At 41.4% G+C, this 22,503-nt stretch overlaps 1 protein-coding gene across 1 annotated transcript in view; it reads left to right on the top strand.

Moving 5' to 3' along the window:
- adgra1b (adhesion G protein-coupled receptor A1b) overlaps positions 1–22,503 on the top strand; it is a 270,459-nt gene that overhangs the window by 208,483 nt on the left and 39,473 nt on the right. Inside the window, exons 15-16 of the mRNA XM_080450479.1 lie at positions 8,313–8,440; positions 17,880–18,003. Of these exons, the coding sequence (XP_080306605.1) occupies positions 8,313–8,440; positions 17,880–18,003 (252 nt within the window). The remainder of the gene's footprint in view (positions 1–8,312; positions 8,441–17,879; positions 18,004–22,503) is intronic.

Here is a 22,503-nt window from a genome sequence, read left to right as displayed (position 1 = left end):
CGTCCACTCAAGGATGATGAAGCACAACTCTGGATGGGACTGGAAGCCCTGAGGCGGTTCACTAGAGGGTTTTAATTCTGTCTCTCTCTCTCTCCGGTTCTCCTCAGTTTCTTTTTTTTCTTTCTAATTCTCTCCCTCCATCTTTAACCCATTAAGACCTGAGACCGATTTTACAAATGCCCTCTAAATCACTAGTTCTTACACTTTCAAGACTTTTCAAAAATGTTCGAAAATAGCAGATGTACAAGCTCGCAGTGCGGCACGAAGTGACGCGCTGCGAGCTTGTACATCTGCTATCTTTTAACCCATTAAGACCTGAAGCCGATTCTACAAATGTCTTCTAAATCCTAACAGTTTTCTAAAAAGCATATGTTTCTATATCAGTGGTGCTCAAACTCTTTCATAATTGTCAAGGACCCCCAAAATGATATCTATTTGGCCGCAGACACCCATCTCAAAATATTTTGTTCCAGGGACCCCCCAGAAGCAAAGATTTGAGTTACAAATGTTCGCTTTAAAATTATACATATATTCAAAGATTTGCACACATTCTCCCAATTTTTCTAAAATAGCAGATCTACAAGCTCGTAGCGTGGCACTCGGTGCCATACATCCTGGCTTATACAGATGTGGAAATACTTTGGAGAGGAGTCTGTATGTGAGGATTTACTGTATGATGCACCAGCTGGATGCAAAAGGGCAATCTCAGATGTTTCTGTGCACAAAAAAATACAAAAACAGCAGCACTTTGAACCCTTAAACTAAACTAAATGCCTTAAAACATCTGGCAGCAAATGTGTTCCCCTTTTATTTGTGTTTGCCTGCTCATCTGCCTGCTCATCTAAAGTAGCACAACGCTGCCTCTGTGGGACGATTATGGATTGTTGCAAAGTTGAATTGACACTCATAATCTGATCGGGGGGAGGAGGAGACATGGATTAAAGTTGTAACCACAACACACGGGATCAGCAGCTGCCGAGGGCAGAGGACAATGGAAACATGTTTGTAGACATAAAGCCTCAGTTATACTTAGTTGCGTGCCGGTGTTTTGCACCGAAAATAGCCGATCTACAAGCTCACAACACTGTTTTACTTAAGTAAAAGTATCAATACTGCAATGTAGAAGTACTCTGTTACAAGTAAAAGTCCGGAATTCAAAATTGACTTGAGTAAAAGTTGTATTGTAGTATAAGTAGGTATTGGCATCAAAATGTACTTAAAGTATCAAAAGTAAAAGTACAAAAATGTTTGAAAATAGCAGATCTACAAGCTCACAACGCGTCGCGATGCGAGTCGCGTTGTGAGCTTGTAGATCGGCTATTTTCAAATAGCCGATAAAATAGGGCTAAAGTGGTTAATGTATGTTTTATAATCTAATCATTTATATCTGCAAAGTAACTAGTAACTAAAGTGTTCAAATAATTGTAGTGGAGTAAAAGCACAATATTTGCCTCTGAGATGTAGTGGAGTAGAAGTAAAAGTATGGACAATTGGAAATACTCCAGTAAAGTAAAAGTAGCTCAAAATTGTACTTAAGTACAGTACTTGAGTACATGTACTTAGTTACTTTACACCACTGACCAGATGTAAATCAGGCATAACATGCCGGCGCTAATCCAAGAGAAAGCAACGTCAAGCTCATGCGGTAATATAGTGGCACACACACAGCTGTAATAAATTGCACTGTCAGAGAGACATGGCTACCGCTGGCCCTCACACACAGACCCCAGTCATAAAGCGGGCCCCCAGCATTGTGATGTAATGCGATAGCAATAATGATAATAACCGTTGTGGTTGGAAAACGTGTTTGAAGCTTGGACCACACTACTCCTGTCCTTATTTGACATTCTGCCGATGGCTGTCCTGGAGGAGAGAGTGCAACGAGGGAGGAGGCCGTTTCAGAGCATGCTGCAGGCCTCTGCCAGTAGCCTATCAGTCACTGTGACAGCTAGGTCAACAGGGGGATTGCAACTTTTACATTGTCTGTATAGCCAACTCGCCAACGCGGTTGGTTTATAGAGGTCTATGTGGGGGTGAATTTAGTGGCGGTAGACGCAAAAAAAAAAACAGCGATCAACATATTAGTGTCGCAAATCTCCGACAATTCCGCCAGCGCTCCGTAGGAAAACAGTTTATTGTAAAGTGGATACAAATGCTCGCTAGTGATAAAGCATTAGTACTTGAGCCGGTGTGCAAAGTATTGTGCATTAGTCACAGAGCAAACGTCCCCCCTTTGCGAGCTATTCTGTGTGAGCAGCTGGATTTTTCCCCCCCTCACATCACCCCAGGAGCATAAACACAGGTTCTGGGAAACCGTATGAACAATTTGTTCAGGGCACCCTGTGGTGTGCCTTGCCATTTTTTTCTCACGGACGATCCTTTCTGCTGAAAGTGACGGGTTTGCCTCCCTCCTTTCTCCCGAGTTCCCTCTCTCTGCTCTCCTTATAAGCGCTAGTCTGCTAGCCTTCTGTTTCTTCCTGCAGTTTACCTGCGAGAGAATAGGCTAGTGGCTGAGTGTACGTGCTGTTTTCTCATTAACGCCCTGCCTCACCTTCCCACAGTGAACCAGATTCAGACAAAGCCTTCTTACTGTTAGACATTGAACACCACCACTGGAGGAATTCAGGGTCAAGTGCCCTGCTCAAGGGTAGCTGTGGTTATTCTGTAAGAGTGTATTAATTGATTTGATTTAGCTAAATTTTTCCATCTGGTCCACTTCTATAACCTCTAAGTTTGTCTATTCACTGCCTTGACCTTTACATTTTGATCAAAAGCTTAGCCTCGTTGGAGTGGTGATTCTTGCATGTGTCTTTTACTCTTCCAATGGTTTAGAAGTGGTTAGGCTGCCCTAGCGCGTCTGATATCTTGTCTAGAGAGGCGGGTTTGAAATCTCCGGAGAGAGAATCCGCCGGATCCCATTGGTTCACCGATCTGTCCGTCAGCCCCGGGCCCCTCCTCCTCCCCCAATGTGCAGTATTGAGAGCCCTGACGTCACAACGTTTTGAGCGACGCCCACTGCACTCTGGTTGGTTGGGGAAATCACCCACTTCCTATGCCCAGAACGTCAACAGGCTGGTCCAGGCTCTTATTTTTGAGCAAAACGCGAAGGAAAATAAAAGCCTGGAGATCGAGGCCAAGAAGTGGTTAGACCACTTGTTTGTTTGGTAATTTATAGGCTGTTACAGGCTGCAAGCTGGAGTGGTCATTGGAGGGCAGCCTATGTAATTGACATTTAACTGAACAATAATGTGTATCCAATCCAATCCAACTTTATTTATAGAGCACATTTCAGAACAACAGAGTTGACCAAAGTGCTGCACACAAGGCATAACAACAAATAAAAAACACAATACAAATGAACACACAATACAATTAAACATGAGCACAAATATCAACCAGGGTTAAAAAGCCAAGGAATAAGTAGTATGCGGTATATACCATGCACTGAAAATGCTAATGTCTCTCACAGCAGTAAATCCTGACTGCGGGCCTAGTGTGTGAAGGGCTTCTAATTCTGTTCAAATTGAAGGCCCCCTTGTGCTTTTCTTATAATTAAAGTGGACACTCTTTAGTCTTAAATTGCGTAGGCACTGCCTCATTTGAGATCCTCTCTGGTTTTGTTCATTTCAGTTCAGTTCAGTGCAGGGACATTGTGGTGAGCCAAACAGTCTATAGTGCTCATAGTCACAGAGCTTAGAGTACTTGGTAGTGTTGATTTTGACAGCACATTTTGATTCCGTTTTAGTCATAGTCTTTTGAATCAAATTCCGTTTAGTTTTAGTCATATTTTAGTCATCGGAAATGTTTTACTGTTAGTCTAGTTTAATAAGATTTTAGTCGATTTAGTCGACTATAATTTATTTTGGCGGTGCCTTGATGGGGTCTTAATGGCAGATTTTACACCTGGTTGCATGCTGAAAATAGCCGATCTACAAGCTCCCAACGCGCTGCGACGCGCTGGGAGCTTGTAGATCGGCTATTTTCCGAGCGTAACACCTGTGAGCACAACCAAACATAAAATTACTTGTCTTTTAGTTCTACTGGATCTCTTCTCCACTAGTCCCTCCCTAAAATGTTAGTCCATGTCATGCCTAAGTAGCCTGTACAGTAAGGCAGAAATGCCCTAAATAAATATATCTAGTGTGGTAGATAACAGAGAGCCCACCGGTTGTTAAAGACTCGGGGGGGATCAGTGGCTGACATTATAAGCCCAGTGATGATGGTAATATGTCCCATGAGAACCTTTGACTCGGGTTGGCCTCCGCTCTCCCCCCTATGGCCATTTAAACTGCAGCTGCTGTCATATGTACCGTTTGCTGAGAAACAGTGTGTGTGTACCTGTGAATACTGTTCTCATCTTACCTATGGTGTAATGGATTCTCATTGATTCTCAGTTTTCTGAAAAAACGTATGTTTCTATATCAGTGGTGCTCAATCTTTTTCATGTCAAGGACCCCCAAAATGATATGTATTTGGCCGCCGACCCCCATCTCAAAATATGTTGTTCCAGGGACCCCCAGAAGATTTGAGTTAAAAATGTTCGCTTTGAAACAATATATATTCAAAGATTTGCACACATTTTCACGATTTTTCAAAAATAGCAGATCTACAAGCTCGTAGCGCGGCACTCGGTGCCGCGCTATGAGCTTGTATATCTGCTATTTTTGAATAGCCAAAGTGTAAAATAATGCTTTTTAGCTCAAATAAAAAAATGACACAGGTTCCAGGTCTTAAAGGGTTAAGATATTTGTGATCAGGGGCGCTGATGACGCGGGGGCTTCGGGGCTAGCGCCCCCACGCTCAATTGGTCATGAGTGAATGAATCTCAGATGTCAGGCTCAAACTTACAGTACCAAAACCATTACTATAGCGGGGCGCAGATAGGTGTTAACGCGCCGTTGACACCTAGAACAATAGCCCAGACAGAGAAACGGCTCGCGGCGGGGGGGGCGGGGCTATTGCGGCTCGAAAAATCGAACACAACTTTAGACCAGGGGGACTCGGCACCATGACGCTTGTGAACCATGGCTATGGCTGTGCTAAACATGTTCTGCAGGTTTTGGCTCTGCCGTCTGCCCTATTGAAATGAAGGGTCGCTATGCTGTGTCCCTCGACTCCCTCGTCCTGTGTGCACTAACAGTCACTCACTGCATGCACTGAATACCAGTGGTGGAAAAAGTACTAAAATGTTTTACTTAAACAAAAGTATCAATTCTGCGGTGTAAAAATACTCTATTACAAGTAAAAGTAAGGTATTCAAAATGTATTTAAAGTACCAAAAGTAAAAGTACTCATTATGCAGAAGGTCCCATTTCACAAGTTTTCAAACGAGTAAAATGTATACAAATTCTTTGAAAATAGCAGATCTACAAGCTCACAACGCGTCGCAAATCTGCTATTTTCAAATTGCCAAAGTATATATACTGTATAAGTGGTTTTGTAATAATGATCAAAATCTACAAAGTAACTATAGTAAATAAAGTTATCAAATAATTGTAGTGGAGTAAAAGTACAATATTTGTCTATATGTAGTGGAGTAGAAGTAACTATAGGCTACTACTAAAATAAGTACTTTTATTTAAGTAAAACATTTGAGGATGGGACACACTGAAGGATGGGTAGAGTGTTGTTAATGTTGTTTTATGGTCATTTAATGAATTAATTAAGCAAAAAAAAACGCGCGCGCTTCGCGCGTGTACATGCCCGCGACGCAGTGGGTGGAGGGGGGGGGGGGGCGGGGGGGAAGGGGGGGGGGGCGAGTGGTGGTCAAGTTCAGCCCCCATGGCCACGCACAAAAGCCGGCGTCCCTGTTTGTGATCCTTGTGTTGTGATGTAAATTCCATATTTATATATTACTAACTTACTAACTTCAAATTTATATTCTCTGGGATCTCTGCACATTTTATATTTCTCTCAATAGGACAGTGTGTTTTCTTCCTTCAGTAAATCTATCTACATACATTTATTTAGCTGTATAATGCAACTCTAGTTTTCACAGTCCTTCTCTGACATTGCATAGAGGACAAATTCAAATTCAACTTCTCTGTAAATCTGCAGTTCCTAAATTATGCCTGCTTACATTTGAGGTGACATCCCAAATAAATCAATCATGTCTTCTTGTGAAGGCCCCCTTTAGCCCCCCCCCCCTCTCTTTCTTTCTGTTTCTCTCTCTCTCTCACACAGTGCTGGAATTGGCATCAAAATGTACTTAAAGTACCAAAAGTAAAAGTACTAAAATATTTGAAAATATCAGATCTACAAGCTCACAACGCGTCGCACTGCGACGCGTTGTGAGCTTGTAGATCGGCTATTTTCAAATAGCCTATGTATAAAATAGGGCTAAAGTGGCTACGTCTGAAAAGTAACTAAAGTTCTCAAATAATTGTAGTGGAGTAAAAGTGCAATATTTGCCTCTGAGATGTAGTGGAGTAGAAGTAAAAGTATTGGAAATTGAAAATACTCAAGTAAAGTACAAATACCTCAAAATTGTACTTAAGTACAGTACTTAAGTAAATGTACTTAGTTACTTTCCACCACTGCTCTCTCTCACACGCACGCACGCACACGCACACACACACACACACACACACACACACACACACACACACACACACACACACACACACACACACACACACACACACAGACACTCTCTCACACGCACACAGAGCTGTGGTGGATGGGGTCTCTGTTTCACACAGTGGTGATGATTTCACTGAGTGGCCATCCATGTGCCACCGAGTTGTCAATTTGTTCTACATCTCCCAAATGCCCCCCATCCGTCCGCAAACCCCTCCAAACCCTCGTCTCGCCCCGCCGCTGATTGGCCTTGTTTATGCCCGGCGCATGACCCTCGTATACCGCCGGCCCCCCCATAGGGCCTAATCCTCTACTCTTGTCAGTAAACACGAGACAAGAGGATTCTGCTTGGCTACACACCGAGACAGTGATGGAGTCAGACGGTCGGGTGTGTGAATTCCTCTCCCTGACACAAGCTCACGCTGCTGGGCTTCTGGGAGTTATGGAGATAAGGTGTGCTTTATCCCATTTAGACCTGAGGCCAGTTGTTTTGAAACAACATATATATATATTTTTTTTTTAAAAATATATATATTTAAAGATTTGCACAAAATTTCAAGATTAAAAAAAAAATAGCAGATCTACAAACTCATAGTGCGGCACTCGGTGCCGCACTATGAGCTTGTATATCTGCTATTTTTTAATAGCTAAAGAAATCTAAAAATGACACAGATGCGTTCCGGGTCTAAATGGGTTATTTAGCATGCTCAAATATGATGGAACCCAAATTGTCCCGTCATGGTTAGCAGCACATCCGGCGATGTTACGATGATGATGTGATGTTGTTAACAAGGGCACCTGAAGTGAATGTAAGGGGGTTTGTTGATCAGGAGAGAGGTCTAGGGACATCCAGTGTAATTCAATTATTAGATTTCACACACGCCATCGCACTGATTAAGTTGCTAAATGACAGCATGCGACGTCTTCTAATATGACCGTACTAGGAGACAAACTATGAGTTTAATGTTAGTGTTGTAGTAATAATAATAATAATAGTAATAATAGCACACTTAACCCATTAAGGCCGGTAACGCATCTGTGTCATTTTAAGATTTCTTTGGCTATTCAAAAATAGCAGATATACAAGCTCATAGCGCGGCACCGACACCGACTATGAGCTTGTAGATCTGCTATTTTTTAAATATCGTGAACATTTGTGCAAATCCTTGAATATATATATATTTAAAGCAAATATTTGTAACTAAAATCTTCGATTCTGGGGGTCATTGAAACAAAATGTTTTGAGATGAGGGTCCGCGGCCAAATATATATAATTTTGGGGGTCCTCTACATGAAAAAAGTTTGAGAACCACTGATTATAGCAACATGATTATTGTTCAGAAAACTGTTAGGATTTAGAAGACATTTGTAGAATCCCCCAGAAGCAAAGATTTGAGTTACAAATGTTCACCTTTGATTATTATTATTATTATTTTTTGTATAATGACATTTTTGAGAAGTGGCATGTTCTGGGCTGAGTCTGGGGGAAAAAATCTAATTTGAATCGGAAAAAATCGTTTTTAATCGAGAATCGTTTTGAATCAGGAAAAAAAAATCGTTTTTGAATTTAAAAAAAATCGTTTTTAAATCGAGAATCGTTTGTTTTAAAAAAATCTGAAAAAATCGGAATCGTGACCCCAAGAATCGGAATCGCATCGAATTGTGAGATAGCAGAAGATTCACAGCCCTAATAATTGTTGTTCTCTCTCTCTCTCTCTCTCTCTCTCTCTCAGGATCTGAAGAAGGTGCTGTCTTTCCCCCCATATCCCGGGGAGTTTCTGCACCCGGTCGTGTATGCCTGCACGGCGGTCATGTTGCTCTGCCTCTTCGCCTCCATCATCACCTACATAGTGCACCACAGGTAGGACCTCTATCATTACCTACATAGTGCACCACAGGTAGGACCTCTATCATTACCTACATAGTGCACCACAGGTAGGACCTCTATCATTACCTACATAGTGCACCACAGGTAGGACCTCTATCATTACCTACATAGTGCACCACAGGTAGGACCTCTATCATTACCTACATAGTGCACCACAGGTAGGACTGGCTCTGGCGCTGTTTGTGACCACTGTCACCTTTGACTTCACACGCTCCCACCTCCTCCGCACAGCTCCCAGATTTGCTATGTGCTGCAGTGGTGTAAAGTAACTAAGTACATTTACTCAAGTACTGTACTTAAGTACAATTTTGAGGTACTTTTACTTCACTGGAGTATTTCCAATTATCAGTACTTTTACTTCTACTCCACTACATCTCAGAGGCAAATATTGTACGTTTACTCCACTACAATTATTTGCAAACTTTAGTTACTAGTTACTTTGCGGATATAAATTATTACATTATAAAACATACATTAGCCACTTTAGCCCTATTTTATACCTAGGCTATTTGAAAATAGCCGATCTACAAGCTCACAACGCGTCGCATCGCGACGCGTTGTGAGCTTGTAGATCGGCTATTTTCAAAAATGTTAGTACTTTAACTTTTGGTACTTTAAGTACATTTTGATACCAATACTTTTGTACTTTTACTCAAGTCAATTTTGAATTCCGGACTTTTACTTGTAACAGAGTACTTCTACATTGCAGTATTGATACTTTTACTTAAAGTAAAACATTTGAGTACTTTTTCCACCACTGTGCTGCATGCGCTCACCCAGGCTTTAGTGTTATACCTTTTCGTTTGCTCTCCCTGGTTTTTCGGGGGGGGGGGGGGGGGGGGGGGTCTATATTCTCCTCATCGCTCCTAAGGCTGAGCGTGTGTGAGTCACTCACTAATGCCGGCACAGCCTGTCTGACTCACTGAAGCTTGGTTATTGGTGTGTGCGTGTGCATTCCTGTTTTGCGTGTGCTTAGCTTTGCATGTGGGCGGGTGTGTGTCTGCCGTACCCAAAATAGTTCTGAATATATTTTTAGTTAAAGTTGTACAATGCAGAATCCCAAATAACGATTTTTAGCAACCTCTGCTGGTCACTACCGTCACTGCATACAATTTCCGTAATCCTCGATTACCCAGAATTCCATTCGTTTTCACCGGAAGCCGGAAGCGTTTCAAAAAGCGATCTTTTAATTGTTTTATACTATCTACGGATCGTTTCTCTTAGCCAGTGGAGCATTAGTTACCATGAGCTGTGCTTTCTTTTTCTGTTCTTTTTCGATCTTCTAATCCTACATTCTCTTAACATCAGCGTGAGGTTCCTTTTTGCTATTACCGCGGTAGTTCCTGGCCAAACAGGAAACCGTTGCGGTAGTTCCTGGGGACGTCGGCCACGACGTCATGACGTTGGCCAGGAACGTCATTTTCCCGGGAAAGTCCCCCCCTTCACCGTTCAATAGAAAATATATAAATAAAAGGCTTCCGGGGGTGAAATTCATGGAGTGGGTGTTGTGAAACTTTTGCCACTGACAAAAGATATACAATTTAACTTTAGTTTTGTTGAAAACGTTACCTAGTATTACTTTAAGGTTAGGCATTTGCAGCGCTCAGTTTTCACACAGTGGCAAAGTCGAGCGGGGAGGGTGATCTTTGTCTCCGCACTATAGCGACTCCTACGGGCTGGGGCAGCTCCTGTCAACGGGAGGTGTAGGACGGAGGGGCTTTGTCCTCCCGGTGGGGGCACCTCACTGACGGGGGTGGGCCAGTAGGGTACAAGAGCAGTGACAACACAGAGATGTGAATGATTAATTGGCATGATGACTAATTGGGAGAAAAAAAGGGAGAGAAATAATTGGCTAAAAATAAAGCTTAGGTATTGTTTCTACGTTTCAATTTAGGGTAATATGACCATGGAACTGGACCGGGAATTGCATGTGGTGCCAGTGTTGCCATGTCTGCTTATTATAAAAAATAAATAAAGAGTGCGTTTGAAAGTAGCAGATCTACAAGCTCACAACGCGTCGCATCGCGTTGTGAGCTTGTAGATCTGCTATTTTCAAATGGCTGATGTATATGTTTAACGTGCTCATGTGGCCCATAGTCGCTTATTTTGGGCTTGTTTTCTTAGACCTGGTTGCTTGTTTCTCTCACAGAATCTGGCTAACACTGTGTGGTGTTAGTGTTAGGCTCTGACCAGTCATAGCAGAGTGGAATCAGCGTGGGCGTGTTTTTTGGATGAAAGCATGTAAAAAAAAAGAACACTCAACTCCAGCACCATACTCTGAGACCTTGGGCGGCTTTGCTTTTCAGCCCACCAATTCTCTGTCTTTTTTACTTTTCTTATCACCATCTGTCAGGCATCCACTTTTGATTTGAGCCTGCCACAGAGTAGCCATCCGTTACTACTAGAGCTCATGTTCTTGCGGTAGCATTTGTTTCTATCTTTATACTTAGCCTATACCTGAGGTTTGCTGTAGCCCAGTGGTAACCAACCTTTTCAAGCCCAAGAGCACATTTTATTTCCAATTGTAAGCCGTGATCTACCACTAAAATATGTTTTAAAAAAAACACTTGTCACGATTGCAATTTCTTACAGGCTCAATGCATGTGCATACATCCACACAAAGACTAGTAGTTTAAATAAGAATAAAGATGATAGTTATATAATAAATGCCTAAATATTAAGAAAAACGTATTAGAAATACAAATAAACTTCTTTGTTGAGTTATTTTTAAATAAAACAAAACACAAAGGACATGAAATAAATTGCTTTTACAGATTTCTTCTCTTCAATGCACAATATTTAGTTTCTCAGTTCTCAATTTCTCAGGATTTTCACATTTACAGATATTCTGTTCAAATGACAAAAATGCATCCATGACCATATATTTGCACAGATATGGTGACAGATACAATACTCTCAGGATCAGCCGACCTTTAATGAGACTTCTGTGACTGCACATTATCTGAAGCCTTTTGAAATCTGGTTGATACTTAGTGAATGCCAGTCTGAGGCAGTCATTAAGATGTGAGTCAGTCATACGAGTTCTAAACTTGGATTTTATTGTTTTCAAGTAGGCATGCAGCTTAAGTGCACAAGACACAATCAGGGGATACTTCACAAGTGACCAGGTTTCTAGCTCTGCCCTCAAGGTGGTAGTCAGTAGTTCAAAAATCTCCATTTCAACACCTGTAGTTAATGCAAACACATCCTGCATTTTAACTGACAGCTGTTCAATGTCAATACTGAGGAAAGGGTTTGATACAAAAGCAGCTACTTAACTCATGCCTTGTACCTCAACAAATCTATGGCCAAATTCTGATTCAGTTTGTTCAATTGGGCACAGAATTGTTCCATGCACTGCAGAGTCAGTGCCAGTGCTCATTGACATTTTCAGATTCTTCTTTAAGAAGATTAGTTATGATTTTTTTCCCATTCCAAGTGGCTATGAGTGACTTACAAAGTTTGCGGGCCTTGGGTAGACAACCCGGCCTGGCGGAGATTGGCGGAGATCTGCGCTCTGAGGAGGACCATTCTAGTTAAGGCAGTCCATCAATTCTACATGGCTCAGCCCTTTAGTAACTGTTGCCTTAATTTCTCATACATCACAGGCAACACACTTGTGCTCAGTGGTGTAAAGTAACTAAGTACATTTACTCAAGTATTGTAGACTTTTGAGGTATTTTACTTTACTGGAGTATATCCAATATTCAATATTTTTACTCCACTACGATTATTTCAAAACTTTAGTTACTAGTTACTTTGCAGATATAAATGTAAATGTATTATATTATAAATCATACATTAACCACTTTAGCCCTATTTTATAACTATCTGAAAATAGCTGATCTACAAGCTCACAACATGCATCGCAACGCGTTGTGAGCTTGTAGATCTGCTATTTTCAAACATATTTGTACTTTTACTTTTGGTACTTTTACTCAAGTCAAGTAACATTTTGAACACAGGTCTAAAAAGTATTTCTACATTGTGGTATTGCTACTTTTACTTAAGTAAAATATCTGAGTACTTCTTCCCCCACTGCTTGAGCTCTGCTGCGATTGCACTTTGTAACGTTGTAGAACACTGTTTGAAGATTTAAATCCAGCGTTCTCCACCACTGAAAAGGCTTGCATGTCACGAGACTGCACTCGTTATTTCTTGAGCGCGACCCGCGAGTTGAATTATGTGTGTGCGGAATGTACAGGAAAACAACGACGCATGGCTACCCTTCGACCAGCGTTGCCAGATTTTGTGAGAGAAACAAGCAACCAGGTCTATGAAAAGAAGTCCAAAATAAGCGACTAGGGCAGTTCAGTCAAACTTTATTGTCGAATGTTGTTTTAGAGCAGTGGTTCGCCAACATTTTCATGTCAAGGACCCCCAATATATTCAAGCGACTTTACAGAAAAACAAGCCCAAAGTAGCTTATAATAAGCAGACTTGGCAACACTGCCTTGGACGCACTGCTCTAGTCTACACTACACAAATTGTGATGGCTGCCCGTCTGCCACCGGGCCCACCCCGCGATCGACTTAGAAGGCTTTGATGATCTACCAATAGATCGTAATCGACTGGTTGGTTACCCCTGCTGTAGCCTATACCCATTTCATAGACATACAGTACTAGTGATGGGTTAATAGGATTTGATTCCTGGGGTCTCTCTGGATGCTACTGGATGCTAACAGGGCTATGGTGAACTGAAGACTTAACTAACTTCATGTTTAGCTGTGATAAAGGTTCACGACTGTCAATAGCTTATAGTGTAGTCAAATGTAATAATAACAAACATTATTATTAACCGATGTTAATTTTGTTCCTAGCTGTTTCAGGAACTTTATTATGTTGGCCAGATTTTATTTTATGCTTTATTTTATTCTGTTCAGTACAGTTCCATCATTAATTGGGAGATCATTGTGTTATCAAGCCCTGGCCCATTTTTACATTTAGGGCTACACAGTTAGCCATGTAAATGAATTACTTAAATGTAATAATAATAATGATAATATTAATAATAATATTGTAAAATTGCACACATTTGAGATTATTTCTTATATTCAAACCAAGTAAATTCTGACATTTAGCATCCACTTGGTACCCTTATGATTTCCTTTGACATGTTCCAGTGGGGAAAAACGTATAATGTAGCAGAAGCAGCGCTTAAACACATTTTTCTTTTTCGTCCATATCGTCAAAGTCAAAATGTATTCATTGAGTCCTTTAAAAAAGTGCCTCAAACAGAGTTAGCTATTCAAAGCAACACGGGAGATATGTAAAGTTCAAAACAAGAAAGAACAAAAACTTTTTATTTTTTAAGACATCTGAGTCTGTGTGTACCCAGCCTGAAGGCGTCTTGTCAGAACGGGGACCGCAGATAATTTCTCCACACGCGTCCCCCGGGAGTAACAAACCCACCGGCACCTCCTTCTTTCTCCCTGTCTCCCTACAGACATTCCCCACACCGCCACTCGCAAGCGCCTCGCTGTTTTTTTGAACCAGCGTAGTAACACTTCAACTGACTGACAATCTCCCAAGCTGTGAAAATGCATGTTAAATGGGCGGAATGCAAGGGAGGTTGTTCAAGGATACACACTGCACATTAGTGAGCAGTGGTGGAAAGTAACTAAGTACATTTACTTAAGTACTGTACTTAAGTACAATTTTGAGGTATTTGTACTTTACTTGAGTATTTCCAATTTTCAGTACTTTTACTTCTACTCCACTACATCTCAGAGGCAAATATTGTACTTTTTACTCTACTACAATTATTTGAAAACTTTAGTTACTAGTTACTTTTCAGATATAAACTATGATATAATGAAACATACATTAACCACTTTAACCCTATTTTATACCTAGGCTATATAGAAAATAGCAGATCTACAAGCTCACAACGCGTCGCATCGCGACGCGTTGTGAGCTTGTAGATCGGCTATTTTCAAATATTTAGTACTTTTACTTTTGGTACTCGAAGTACATTTTGATGCCAATACTTTTGTACTTTTACTCAAGTAAATTTTGAATTCTAGACTTTTACTTGTAACAGAGTATTTTTATATTGCAGTATTGGTACTTTTACTTAAGTAAAGAATTTGAGTACTTTTTCCACCACTGTTAGTGAGCTGAACTGAGAGAGTGACAGGCTCAAACACAGGGAGGAGGGGGACTGACGACGACTCCTGTTATGGCTTTTTTGAGGGTCTCTTTATTGCTCTCTCTCTCCCTCTTCTATTGTGCTCCCACTGCCATGTTATCATTATTATTCAGATTTTTTTGGTGTTAGTCAGTGTTGATTTTGACAGCAAATTTTGATTTAGTTTTAGTCATAGTATTCTGAATACAATTCCATTTAGTTTTAGTCATATTTTAGTCATCTGAAATGTTTTAGTTTTTGTCTAGTTTTAGTCGACTAAATATCATAAGAATATAGTCGACTAAATCTACAGTTGATTTAGTCGAGTAAAATGTATGTTAATGGCGTCATAATGGCTGATTCTACATTTGGTTGCATGCTGAAAATAGCCGATCTACAAGCTCACAACGCGCCGCGCTGCGCCGCGTTGTGAGCTTGTAGATCTGCTATTTTCAGAGCGCAACACCCGAGCACAACCAAACATAAAATGACGTGTCTTAGTTCTACTGGATCTCTTCTCCACTAGTCCCCCTAGTTTTTATTTGTTGACGAAATAGTCAATATTTTTAGTCTTAGTTTTAGTCGTCATAGCTTAGTTTTTATTTCGTTTTTATTTAGATTTCGTCAGTGAAAAAAGGCAGTCGACGAACGTTTTTCGTCATAGTTTTAGTCGACGAAATCAACACTGGTGTTATAGCTCAGTAGATTGTGCAGGGTGGCAGAGAGAGAGAGGCAGGGGGAAGAAGAGAGGGGGTCAATTCTACCCCTCTCTCTCTCTCTCCCCTCTGGGGAGATGGGAACGTGCAGGGCCCGCCGGGTTAATGTACTTGACCCAATGAAAAGCCCCAGAGCAGAGCATATGAAAACCTCCTTCCGGGGGAGGCCAAGAGGATAGAACCTGATTTATGGCCCTCTGCGCTGGACAGAGTTCAGCACCTGGACAGCGACAGCAGAGGCAGCAGCAACAGCAACAGCAGCCGTAGCTCTCTCTCTCTCTCTCTCTCTCTCTCTCTCTCTCTCCTCCCCTGGGCCAGAGCGGCGAGGAGTGCCTGCCTTGGACCCAGCCATGAGACATGCCTCACTGCTTCATCTACAGTTGGCTCACGTTCGACCGGGGGACTCCTCCTGCTCCTCCATTTTGGGGGGAGCCACGAGTACAAAAATAGAGCTGCAAGATTAGCACTGTATTGCTCTTTTAGAACTAATGTTACAAGGATGCACCACAGTTTGGCATGGTTAACTGTTGAGGCTAAGTTAACATCAAGTCTTATAAAATTTTCATCCAGAAATGCAATTATTGAGGGGAAGCCAGATTTCTTCAGAGATCAATTACTTAATGCAGGTCTAAAACATAGATATCAAACAAGACAGGTAAGCTCAGGGTATTTGGAACTTCCAAAACCAAAGTCAGAAGTACTTAAAAAAACAGTTATTTATAGAGCCACCCAACAATGGAACTCATTATCCACAAATATTAAACAAATTAAGAGCAAATATATATTCAAAAAATCTATTAAACAGATATTAATGAGAGAGATCACACAATTAGAATGATCAATATGTTTTTGTACATGATGTTTAACCAATGTTCCTGTAGTGTCTATATCATTGGCATTTTAATGTAGCTTAGTTTTGGACTGACGAGTGTCAGTTGTTGTTTGTATGTATATTGTATGTTGTTTTATGTTGTGAAGTTTTATGTGGACCCCAGGAAGACTAGCGACCGCGGCAGCGGAAGCTAATGGGGATCCGAATAAAGAATAAAGAATAAAGTTCCATGCAGCGCACGGTTATATAATATCAAATGGTGACTCTAGTGAGTGCATTGATACGAGATAAGGGGAGGCTGTTGACTCGGGAAAGTGATTGCTGAATACATAGTCTGTCAGTTCATTTAGCATCACCTGCCAGAATTATCTGACCTAGTATATATATACTCCCATTTCCTAACAGCTGAATGGAAAGTGGCAATATGGGTTAAGTGCTGTGCCCAAGGGTGTATAGCACTCTGACTGATGCTATATTTCACAAAGCATGGTATGAGTGCATGGTGTTATATTGTGTGAGGTTTCAATTGACCCGACCAAGTGGAACCAATTTGTTTTTATGTCATCGAGTCACCCACGATGATTCATGTCGGAGTGAAGTACACGTGTGAACGCATGCATGAAGGAAGATTGTAAGATGATCACACTCTCGAAAACAAATAATTATTGTTACATACTGTATGCCAGAAATGTACAAATGAATGAGTTTGTTTCTAAAATACTGTGTATGCTATAAAGACTATCGACCGTCAGCTTTCGATGCCTCTGATATTGAAGATCCTGTCTCTAAAAGTGTTATTTTGTCAACCAGGGACTTAAGTTATCCTTTTAATTCTGCCTAATATTGTTTTGTTATTCAAAGATATTCTAATCTTACTTTGGAATGAACCTCTTCAGCTGATTTAACATAATTCATATGGTTTTCTTTCCTCGGTCAATGGTATTCCTCTAAACATATGCCTTTGTGAATTAAACAAACCTTAACTTCAACATATCGCCATTGCCGAATGTCAAAATACTAACTTTAATATGTTATTTATAGACTTTATTTATAGAGAGGGGGGAGCATTCTTTCTTTACACAAGCACCCAGTATATAAATTAACAAGGGGAAGCAATGACAAACAACATTGTTTGATGCCATAACTTTGTATATAGCAAATACGGTAATCTCAGTGTTTCTCAAAAACCTTCATCTTTGTTGTCTAAACTCTACATTTCTCATCACCAGCAGTATCTCAGACTCTGATCGTTTTCTTGGCGCTCATGGCTCAGATAAAAGGGCATATTTATTTAGCAAAACAGTTGAGTTGTAGTGTGGGTTGATCAATTGTTCCCCGGTGAGTGATTGCCAGACAGATCTATATGCATAAATCCACAGTGACAGGCACGGTTAAATCCTGAGTGTTACTGTAACTAACACTCAGGATTTAGCTATACGCGGTCTGATGGGATCAAGCATGGTGCTCTGAGGCCAAGACATGGATTTGGAAGAAAAAGTCTGCACAACAGCTTAATGCTCCGAAACTTTTACTGTGCAAAAGTAAACATTTTGACCAAAGAGTTTGGTCATACTTAGGTGACACCTTAAGCTCACAGCACGTAGCAATGTGATGCCTGTGTGAGCTTGTGGACTGGCTATACTTTTGCCACACATGACACACAAAGTATAAAGCAGGGCTTATGTGACTACTATTACTAATTCTTCTGCTTCCTATGGTCTCTTGTTTTTTCAGCGCGATCCGCATCAGTCGGAAGGGATGGCACATGCTCCTCAACTTCTGCTTCCACACAGCCCTGACCTTCGCTGTGTTCGCCGGCGGCATCAATCGAATCAAATACCCCATCATCTGTCAAGCTGTAAGTGCAACTCCCTTTACATTTCTCCCGCTCTCTCTCTCTCTCTCTCTCTCTCTCTCTCTCTCTCTCTCTCTCTCTCTCTCTCTCGTTTTCAAAATAATTCATTATGAATTTCTATTCGGGTGCTGGCGGCAGGGTCGCTGGTTGCATAGCTTGGCTCGATCTCCAGGCTTTTATTTTTTAGTTTTGCTCAAAAATAAGAGCCTGGACCAGCCTGTTGACGTTCCTGGAATAGGAAGTGTTTCATTTCCCCCAAACCAACCAGAGTGCAGTGGGCGTCGATCCAAATGTTGTGACGTCAGGGCTCTCAATGCTACACATTGGGGGAGGAGGAGGGGCACGGGGCGGGGGCTGACGGACAGATCGGTGAACCAATGGGATCTCACGGAAATTTTCTCCGGAGATTTTGAACCCGTCCGTCTAGACATGATATCAGACACGCTAGGGCAGTCTACTGGTTGCATTATGTATGGCCAAAGGGCCGTCAAACTATAACAGTAATGATGTGATCACCCATACTGGTGAATGATAATGTTCTGTAAACATGTTGAACGTGACAATATTTTGATTTTGACTGGCTTTCAATGTTTCCGTTGTTCATCAAAACTGCTCTGAAGGTGACCCCAACGCCACAGTCGTTGCTACAGTTGTGATGTGGACTCTGCCACCCACTCGACTTACAATGTTTTTTAAAATATTTATAGTTATCGTTATAGCGATAGCTATTCTTGGGTGTGGACAACTCAGCCGTGGCAGCTATCACTCTGCCTGTATTCAATCCATTCAATACGGGAACACGTCTCTGTCATTTTTAGGTTTATTTAGCTTTAAAAAAAATAGCAGATATACAAGCTCATAGCGCGGCAGCGAGTGCCGCGCTATGAGCTTGTAGATCTGCTATTTTTTTTTCATGAAAAATCATGAAAAGTTGTGCAAATCGTTGAGTACATATTGTTTTCAAGCGAACTCAAATCTTTGCTTCTGGGCGTTCCTGGAACAAAACATTATACAAATGTTCGCTTTTAAAAATATATTCAAAGATTTGCACAAATGTTCACGATTTTTCAAAAAATAGCAGATCTACAAGCTCGTAGCGCGGCACTCGGTGCCGCGCTATGAGCTTGTAGATCTGTTAATTTTGAATAGCCAAAGAAATCTAAAATGACAGACTCGCGTTCCCTGATTCAATGGGGTAATGGTCTGGCCACTGTTTAAGAATGTTTGGTACAGTGAACCACATGTGCTTTGAATCCTTCCATCCTCAAATGCTCTCGCTCACACATCTGCCTAGGGTGATAGTAATAGTGATGGCTCTCTCAAGAGGTCAATTAACATTAACTCTTTCAGTGCCACAGTGTTTTCTGGCAGTGTGCTCCCAGTGCCAACATGTATGAGCATTTTTACTACTATTTAGAGGCCCACAGAATATTTTCTGCTATGACTAAAAGTATGTACCATATCTCAAAAGAAAGATGAGACTCTTTTCTTTGCCTAGGAAAAAAAAGTGAGTTGCTAGCATGTTCCGTTCTTTATTTATAGGCAGTTGAATAAAACAATTTTCCCATGTAAACACAGCCCTCTGAAAATAGAAACCTGAGGAAAAGGGCTTTTTCTGGGAGGAGACAACTTTCAGGCAGAATCTACTTTCAAAGACCCACAGAATGTTTTGTGCTTTGACTAAAAGTATGTACCATATATCAAAAGAAAGATGAGAGTCTTTTCTTTGCCCAGGAACAAAAAGTGAGTTGCTAGCATGTTCCGTTTTTTATGTATAGGCAGTTGAATAAAACTATTTTATTCACTCATTTATCAAGTGTTGATAAATGAGTAATAACATACAAAAAAATAAAAATAACAGTTCACAACTCTGAGAGCATATACACATGGAACCAAATGGACCCTTACAGGTCTGGACTCTAGAGTGTATACAAATAGGACCAAATGGACCCTTACAGGTTTGGACACTTAGAGTGTATACAAAATACACATGGAACCAAATGGACCCCTACAGGTCTGGACTCTAGAGTGTATACAAAATACAAATAGGACCAAATGGACCCTTACAGGTTTGGACACTTAGAGTGTATACACATGGAACCAAATGGACCCTTACAGGTCTGGACTCTAGAGTGTATACAAATAGGACCAAATGGACCCTTACAGGTTTGGACACTTAGAGTGTATACAAAATACACATGGAACCAAATGGACTCTTAGAGTGTATACAAAATACACATGGAACCAAATGGACCCCTACAGGTCTGGACTCTAGAGTGTATACAAAATACACATGGAACCAAATGGACCCCTACAGGTCTGGACTCTAGAGTGTATACAAAATACAAATAGGACCCTTACAGGTTTGGACACTTAGAGTGTATACACATGGAACCAAATGGACCCTTACAGGTCTGGACTCTAGAGTGTATACAAAAAGGACCAAATGGACCCTTACAGGTTTGGACACTTAGAGTGTATACAAAATACACATGGAACCAAATGGACCCTTACAGGTAGTAAGTAAAAAATAGTAGTAAATAACAAACAAAAAAACTGTTCACATTGTTCTACACTTTGTGGTCATAGGATGACCAACACCATCTACACAAAGGGACACGACAGATAGCACACTGGAATAGTGTGTCGTGCCGCTATTTTTCATCAAAAACAGCCCTGAGAATAGAAACATGAGTAAAAGGCATTTTTATGAGTCAATCTTCATTTTATTTTTGGCTCCAGTGATGCAGACATACAGTTGAGACTGAAGCAAATGGGCATGGTAAAGTATACAAAATACAAATAGGACCAAATGGACCCTTACAGGTTTGGACACTTAGAGTGTATACACATGGAACCAAATGGACCCTTACAGGTCTGGACTCTAGAGTGTATACAAATAGGACCAAATGGACCCTTACAGGTTTGGACACTTAGAATACACATGGAACCAAATGGACCCTTACAGGTCTGGACTCTAAATAGTAATAAATGACAAAAAAATAGTAGTAAATAACAAAAAAAAAACTGTTCACATTGTTCTACACTTTGTGGTCATAGGATGACCAACACCATTTACACAAAGGGACAAGACAGATAGCACACTGGAATAGTGAGTCCTTCCGCTCGTTCTTCTTGGTACAGGCAATGCATTTCCTACCTGGTCTCTCTTTTTTGGCGGTGGGCGGGTTATAAACAGGGACATGGCCGAGAGCAGACAGCCTGCTCTGGGGGTCTGCTTTGGCTGGGCGTGGTGCAGCGGATTCCTGTTCAGGCCTGGTGAATGCCTTGAGGACAGATTCGGTGAAGTTCAGCATGGTTTTACACTCGCCCTGTGGATTCTTGGCCTTGTACAGAATGAAGGCATTGAAGATGCATATCTGGATCAAGTAGAAGACGAATTTGTTTGTCCACTTCATGGTCTTCCGGGCAAAGGGATAATAGGAAATGTTTTGATCCAGTTTGTCCACTCCATTCATGCCGTTGTTGTACTCGACCACACAGACCGGCTTCGCTTTTTCCACTCGAATATGGTGTCCTCTCTTCACCCGACGCCACGCTGGTACACTCTCCATCTGGTTCTCATGGCAGCTGGTGACCATCCTGACCACATTTGTGTCTCTCCATGCTGTAACCATCACCCTTTCATTGTGACTGACAATTCTCTCCCCAACGGCCAGGGAAGAATTGTCAGCCAAGTTTATGGCCGGTGGTGCACCCCTGCTCCTCCTGAGTGTACCACAGATGTGAGTCTTCCTATCGAGGAGCTTATGACACAATGTCACTGAATTATAAAAATTATCCATGAATAATGTATAACCTTGACCTGACAGGGTACCAAGAAGAGCGAGTACTGTGCATTCTAGGGTTTCAGATTTCCCACAATATGGAGTCAAATTATGACAGTACCCTGTAGCTGAGTCACACAGTATGTAAGATCTTATGCCATACCTTACAGGCTTTTGGGGGTTATAGACCTTGAAGGAAAGTCGACCTCTCCAGAGTAGGGTACCCTCATCTATTGAGATAGATGAATCTGGCTGATACAAGTCACTGAATTTGGTGACTAGGTAGTCCAAAACAGGACGTACCTTGTACATTTTGTCAGCTACTCTTCTATTCTCATCAGCCACACTGTTGTCCGTGTAGTGCAGAAATCTGAGGATTAGCTGAAACCGATTACGGCTCATGGTCTTGCCAAAATAGGAGGCAAAATAAATGTCATCTGTGGACCAGTACATTTTCAGGGCAGGCTTACGAACGATACCGGTCAGGAAGAGGAGCCCTAAGAATTTTTTCAGTTCCTGAACTGTGAGTGGCTTTAGAGTCCACTGGTGGACTCTTGAGTTTGGCTTGGTGACGCTCGCAATGACCTGCTCTGCGTAGATGTTCGTCTGAACCACGATAAGTTCTAGAAGGGTGTCCGTTAGATACAGCTGGAGAAAGTCCAGTGGGATGTCTGAGTCCAGCTCAGCAGCGCCATTGAGAGGTCCGGGATCAGCT

Source organism: Gymnoscopelus braueri (assembly GCF_963280865.1).
Source record: "Gymnoscopelus braueri genome assembly, chromosome: 14".
Taxonomy (NCBI): Eukaryota; Metazoa; Chordata; class Actinopteri; order Myctophiformes; family Myctophidae; genus Gymnoscopelus; species Gymnoscopelus braueri.
Note: the sequence above shows the minus strand (reverse complement) of the source record. Positions and strands in the feature narration are given on the sequence as shown.